The 7177-nt window shown below is 41.2% G+C and overlaps 2 protein-coding genes across 2 annotated transcripts in view; both read right to left on the bottom strand.

The window, feature by feature from the left end:
• Positions 1 to 3332, bottom strand: part of LOC107640734 — a 12626-nt gene extending 9294 nt beyond the window's left edge. Inside the window, exons 1-3 of the mRNA XM_016344236.1 lie at positions 3000 to 3332; positions 2714 to 2945; positions 1566 to 1632 (exon numbers count right to left, since the gene is read on the bottom strand). Of these exons, the coding sequence (XP_016199722.1) occupies positions 1566 to 1632; positions 2714 to 2945; positions 3000 to 3332 (632 nt within the window). The remainder of the gene's footprint in view (positions 1 to 1565; positions 1633 to 2713; positions 2946 to 2999) is intronic.
• LOC110272046 lies at positions 5273 to 6673 on the bottom strand. The gene has a single exon (XM_021123834.1). It carries the CDS (start codon positions 6671 to 6673, stop codon positions 5273 to 5275), a length of 1401 nt encoding a protein of 466 aa, XP_020979493.1.

Genomic DNA, 7177 nt, shown 5'->3' with positions numbered 1-7177 from the left:
CACGTTAGCTTCCACGTTAACTAGGTTAACGTGGGAGTTAACGTGGCTTAATGTGACTTGGCCAACATTAGTGATAATGTTCAATGTCACTAACGTTGGCTTCCCCGTCCTGAAATCAAGCAATAAAGTGCATCAAAGTTCTAGTCCAAGTCATGGGAAATGCAACATCCAATTTATCATTAAATTCATGCAAAATCCTCATGAAATCATGTAAATTGCACAATGCATGCTTGAATCAAGATGTAAGTGAATATCTACCCAAAACTAGCTTATTTCCTAAGGAAATGCATGATACTACCCTAAAAACAGTAAAGGAAATGTCAGTGAAACTGGCCAAAATGCCCTGGCATTAGTAATTTATGGTAATTGTGTTTCTTTTAATTGTTGTTATTAATTCCTTGCAATATTTGTTGTTAGATTTCATTGTTGTTGCCAATTTACTTTGCTTTTCTTTTGTGCCCTCCAAGTATTTGATGAAATGCTTGGTTGGATTTTAGTATAGATTTTGTTCCCCTTGGCCTAGGTGGAGTAATTAGTGACGCTTGAGTTATCTAATGCCTTTGTTGATTGATAATTAGAAGTTGCTAATTGATTTGGATACCACTAAAGCTAGTCTTTCCTTTAGGAGTTGGCTAGGACTTGGGGAATCAAGTTAATTCATCCACTTGATTTTCCCCCATGATTAGAGGTTAACTAAATGGTAGCAATGGTCAATTCTCATCTCAATTGAGGAAGGTAACTAGGATAAGACTTCTAGTTCTCATATCTTGCCAAGACCTTTGTAGTTGTTAGTTTATTTTCATTGCCATTTACATTTAATGTCTAAAATCTCAAAAAAAAAAAAAAACCCAAACATACCTCATAACCAATAATAAGACACTTTATCGCAATTTCTAGGCAGAACGACCTAAGGTTTAAATACTTTGGTTTATAGATTTTAGGGGTTTGTACTTGTGACAAACAAAATTTTTGTAGGAAAGGATTATTGTTGGTTTAGAAACTATACTTTACAACGAGACTTCATTAGTGAAATTCTAAACCGTCAAGAATCCGTTCATCAAAATGGCATCCGCACAGGTTGAAATTTTTCCTTAGATATGTGCGTGCACAAGCTGTGCTAGCGCTGCAAACAGAACGCATTTTCCTGCCTGTGCGTGTGCACAAGTGTGTGCGTCCGCACAGATCAAAATTTTCGCAGATGGTGCGTCCGCACAAGGCTATGCGTGCGCACATATCAGAAATCATAAAATTCCGTAACTTTGTAGAATTTCAGATTTTTAACACCAACTTTGAATGATCATACCTCCCTCTACAAAATTCCAAATTTTACAAACTTTGTATCAATTTAAATGGTTTTCAAATATCTTTAATTCTAAAAAAATCTCATCAAATTTTGAAAACTGAGGCATAAGTTATGATCGAACAAAGTTCACCAAAAACCCAATTTTACCAAACTTCACAATTTCCATAATTTCTTATTATACCCATACCAAACCATACCAAACCATTCAAAACTCTACTTTTCATCAAAATTTATCTATTTTATCATAATACACCAACCTTACCACATTTTCCTTCTCATTTCGTTACTCTCAACTCCAACATCAACTATATAACACATGATCAAATCACCTTCAAACTTACCATTTCATAAATCTTAGCACTACAATAATCATAATGAACCAACTTCTAATCCATACAATCATTCAACATCATCATATCATTGGAAATCATCATAATTGAACCCAACATTTATCAACTTATCATGAATCATCATTCATCAACATTTAACACACCAACAATCATTTTAATTCAAACCTATCCTATTGGTCACTAGCCTAAGTGTCCATGAATATTATATACAACATAGAGGAAACCAAAACCATACCTTAGCCGATTCCTTATATGCACCAAAACTCCAATTTAGCACCAATGAGCTCTCAACCAAAATCCAATCACCAATGCAACTCCAACAAGCACCAACAAGCTCCAAACATACAAAAATCAAGCTATATCCATATAAATCACCACAAATCAAACTAGGGTTCCAATTAAACATAAATTCACAAGCGTTTAATGGCTCTTACCTTTTCCAACAGATTTAGATGTCAAAACCCAAGGCTCTAAGAACCAAAATTTTTGAGAGAAGAATAGAAAGGATTTCGTGGTTACCTCTCCAGTTTCTTGTATGGGTTTTGTAGAGCTCTTCACAAGGAACGCATAGCTGCAAACGATGCGGCGATCGGAGCTCTCTAGCTCAAGATATGAGCTTTGGAAGATTGACATGAATAGTGCTCAATCTCTTCTCCTCTCCTTCTTTCAATTTCTGATGGGTGTGTTTAAGTGTGTTTGTGCTGATTGGTTCATTAATTGAGCCTTTTATATGTTGGGCTTGGGCCCAACTTGGGCCCGGTCTAACCCGTTAGCGTTTTTAGCCCGTTTGGCCTAACTTCGGGTCAAACCTTTAAAATTAACGCTCGGTTTTCCATTTCGAATATTTTTCTAAGTTTTTTACGGTTTTTCGTAGAAGACACATTTTCTGACTCAGAAAGACCTACCGAGTCCAAATATCACCTTTAAATCCTCAAATTCTCACTCTAGCTTTTCAGAATCTAATTTGGGCAATATTAATTACATAATTAGCCAGTTATTAGTTGTGGTTCTTACATTCTCCCCACCAAATAAGAAATTTTGCCCTCAAAATTTGAATTACCTGAGAAAAGCTTGGGGTAATCCTTTTGAATCTCGGACTCTAATTTCCAAGTGTGCTCTTCTACTACTGCTCGCTCCCAAGCAACTTTAACCAATGAAACATCATTTCCTCGCAGCTTCTTTACATTAGTGTCATCGATCCTCACTGGCGTTACTTGGAAAGTCAAGTTCTCTTTCAACTCGACCGATTCAGGCTCCAACACATGAGCCGCATCCGACGTGTACTTACGGAGCTGTGACACATTGAATACGTCATGCAAGTTAGATAGATGAGGTGGCAAAGCGACTTGATACGCCACCGGCCCGAATCGCCTTAAAATTTCAAACGGTCCTATATATCTTGGGTTCAACTTCTTGGTTTTGATTGCTCTTCCAATCCCAGTTGTCGGTGTAACCCTAAGGAATATGTGCTCCCCCATTTCAAACTCTAACTGTTTCCTTCTCTGATCCGCATAACTCTTCTGTCGACTTTGAGCAGTTAGAATCTTTGCACGAATCTTCTTAATGTTCTCAGTAGTCTCTACTATTACATCAGGACCCAAAACGCTTATTTCACCGGATTCATACCAACAAAGTGGAGACTGGTACTTTTGTCCATACAAGGCCTCATACGGAGCCATCCTAATGCTCGCATGAAAGCTATTGTTGTATGCAAATTCCACCAATGGCATGTAATGATCCCAACTTTTGGGTTGATCTAAAACACATGCTCCCAGCATATCCTCCAACGCCTAAATGGTCCTTTTCGACTGTTCATCGGTTTGCGGATGATATGCGGTACTGAGACATAGCTTCATACCGAAAGCTCTTTGGAAAGCTCCCTAAAACCTTGATGTGAATCGGAGATCACGGTCTGACACTATGCTCGATGGCACACCATGCAACCTTACTATCTCCTTGATGTACAATCTTGCTAACGCCTCCATAGAACATTTTACTCAGGTAGGTAGAAAATGAGCGGATTTGGTTAAGCTATCCATGATCACCCAAATAGCATCAAATCCTGACCTAGTCCTTGGTAAACCGGTCACAAAATCCATCGCGATTCCTTCCCACTTCCACTGAGGAATCTCAAGTGGTTGTAGCATTCCCGATGGTTTTTGGTGCTCTATCTTTACTTTCTGGCAAGTCAAACACTTGGATACCACTGTAGCTACATCACCCTTCATCCCAGGCCACCAAAACATTTTCTTTAAGTCATAATACATCTTCGTGCTCCCGGGATGAATAGAGAACCCACTGTTGTGAGCTTCCGACAACAAGTCTCGCCTCAAACTCCCAACATCTGGTACACAAATTCTCCCCTTATTTCTCCACAACCCTTCATCATCCTCAGTGAATTCTTCACACCTGTTATCACCAACTAGTTGAAACAATTGCTGAAGCTTATGCTAATCTTGCTGAGCCCTTTTTATTTCTAATTTAAACGTACTTGAGATCTGTAACTGGTTCAAACAAGCTCTTCTGGCAACATCACCAATGTCCAGCTTAAGATCCACAAATTTATCCACTAACTCCTCCTCCTTGATCCTCATCCAAGCAATCGTTAAAGATTTTCGACTCAAAGTGTCTGCTACCACATTCGCCTTTCCAGGGTGATAACTAAACTCGAAATCATAATCTTTAAGCAACTCCATCCACTTTCTTTGGCGCATATTTAGCTCTTTCTGATCAAAGATGTACTTGAGACTTTTATGATCAGAAAAGACGCTAAACCTTACTCCGTACAAGTGGTGTCTCCACATCTTCAATGCAAACACAATCGCCGCTAATTCCAAGTCATGAGTGGGGTAATTGACCTCATGCGGTCTTAGCTGACGCGATGCGTAAGCCACCACGTTCCGATGTTGCATCAACACGCAACCCAAACCTTTCAGTGACGCATCACAATACACTTCAAAGTCTGAAAACTCTCTTTGCACTCTGACATCCACACGAATGGCACTTCTTTCCTTGTTAACTTCGTCATTGGTAATGCAATCCGGGAAAATCCTTCGATAAATCTCCGGTAATATCCGGCTAAGCCCAAAAAACTCCTGACTTTCATCATAGTCGTCGGTCTTTCCCATTCCATCACCGCTTCTACCTTAGAAGAATCCACCGCTATCCCTCCTTTGCTCACAACGACAACTTGGCATACAACTTTCGCTTCCTCCTTCCAGAACTCGCACCTCGACAACTTGGCATACAACTTTTGCTCCTTTAGGATTTGCAACATAATCCTCAAGTGTTCCTCATGCTCCTTTGCCGTCTTAGAATAGACTAAGATGTCATCTATGAAAACCACCACGAATTTGTCCAAAAAGGGACGAAACACTTTGTTCATGTAATCCATGAAAATAGCAGGTGCATTCATTAACCCAAAGGACATTACCGTAAATTCGTAGTGTCTATAGTGTATCCTAAACGCGGTCTGAGGGATATCATCCTCCTTCACCCTTATTTGATGATAACCGAATCTCAAATCAATCTTGGAAAATACTCCAGCTCCTTGCAATTGATCCATCAAATCATCTATCCTTGGCAGCGGGTACTTGTTCTTCACTGTCACTTTATTTTACTATCGGTAATCCACACATAAACGCATTCCTCCATCCTTCTTCTTTACCAATAAAATTAGTGCTCCCCACGGTGATACACTCGGTCGATACTGAGTCTTTAACTCTGCCAGTTCTATCGGAGCCATTCTATACGGCGCAATCGATACTGGTCTGGCTCCCGGCACCAATTCAATCGCAAATTCAATTTCCCTTTGAGGTGGGCACTCAGGGATATCTTCCGGGAATACTTCAGGAAAATCTCTAACTACTGGTATCTGATCCAAGTTCTGGACATCACCCAACGCATTCGTAGCCAACGAAATATAACCCTGACACTCCTTCCCACTACAATGCACCATTACAGAGTTCAGGTAATATCCCGTAGCTACCACTGCTCCATTCTCTCCTTCCGGCATAAACCGAATAGTCCATTCTAAGCAATCCAACAAAACCCGATTCTTCGACAACCAATCAAACCACAAAATCATCTCTAGCCCCACCATTGGTAAACAGATCAAATCATGCACAAAATCTCTACCCTCAAGCTTGAAACCTACTCGTCTACAACCTAACCTAGTCATAACTGTCTGATGCGGAGTATGTACATACAGATCAAAAGGTAACTCTGACACTTTCAAGCCTAATTTCTCAACTTTAGCAAACAAAATAAACGAATGTGAAGCTCCAGTATCATATAATGCAACTAAGGATTTATCACCAATTAGACATATACCTCTCATCAATGGATCTGCCTTGGAAGCATCATTGGCGTTCACAGCAAAGACTCGCCCCTGGTGTTGACTCTGACCTGCACTTGGGTTCTTCCCACGTGTGTAATCCCTCGCAAAATGACCAGGCAAGCCACAGTGGAAGCACCCACTTATACCAATCTTGCAAGAGTCATATGGATGAAAACGTCCACAACGATCACAAGCTAAATCCGAAGAACTCTTACTCTGATTTCCTCTCCCTTTGCCACGCTGAATCTGATCATGGGTGTTCTTTCTAAAGCCTCCTTGACCTTGAGGTGCATATCCTCCTCTCTTGAAGCTTTGTCCTCTCGGATGAAAATACTTGCCATGCCCCCGACTAGAGCTTCCTCCATGAGTATCCTTGGATGCCGCCACGGTCTTGGCATACTCTTCCACTACTCTGGCCTTGTTCACCAAGTCGGAGAAGACACGGATCTCCATAGGAGTCACAGTAGTGATAATGTTGTCCTTTAGCCCCCTTTGGTATTTAATGCACTTCCAACTGTCGTAAGTCTCCGGGGCACCTTGACATACCCTAGAAAATCTACAGAGCTCCTCAAACTGGTTGGTGTAGTCTGCCACAGATAGGGAACCTTGCTTCAACTGCATTAGTTCTATCTCCTTTGCTTCCCTTGCAGACTCAGGGAAGTATTTCTTGTAAAAGGCCATTTGGAACACCTCCCATGGAATATCGGCGTTCTAAAGCTGTAGCAAGCGACACTCTGCTTGCCACCAGGGCTGGGCCTCTCCTGCTAGCTGATAAGCGAAAAACTTGACATATTGATTGAGGGGAACATGCTGCGCCTGTAAAGCACGCTACATAGCCTGGAACCAGTGGTCTGCTTCAGTAGGATTAGTTGATCCTTGGATAGTTGGCGGATGAACCTTGAGGAACGTCACCAAGGTCATCGGAACTCCTCCTGTGTTATCTCCGTTTCCTTCAGCATTATCATTGGCGTTCTCTTCGTCATTCCCGTTTTTGTTCCCGGCCGATTGGCCCAATCTCTGCACAGCTTGCAAAGTCGCAGCAGCATTAGCTTCCATGGTATTAGCGAGATTCGCCATTGCGGCCATGAATTCGGCATGATTGTCAGTTGGTTGCTCATTCCTACTTTCTCGGGTATGTGTTCGACCTCGCCCGCGAGTGGCCATTAGGGTTCCTGTCTATACCAA

The sequence above is a fragment of the Arachis ipaensis genome, chromosome B05, assembly GCF_000816755.2.
Source record: "Arachis ipaensis cultivar K30076 chromosome B05, Araip1.1, whole genome shotgun sequence".
NCBI classification, from domain to species: domain Eukaryota; kingdom Viridiplantae; phylum Streptophyta; class Magnoliopsida; order Fabales; family Fabaceae; genus Arachis; species Arachis ipaensis.
The sequence above is the reverse complement of the archived record's forward strand: the minus strand, read 5'-3'. Positions and strand labels throughout refer to the sequence as shown.

What these genes read in the sequence shown, in the direction of transcription:
- LOC110272046 (XM_021123834.1), bottom strand. Translation starts at nt 6,673, where the DNA reads ATGGCCTTTTACAAGAAATACTTCCCTGAGTCTGCAAGGGAAGCAAAG.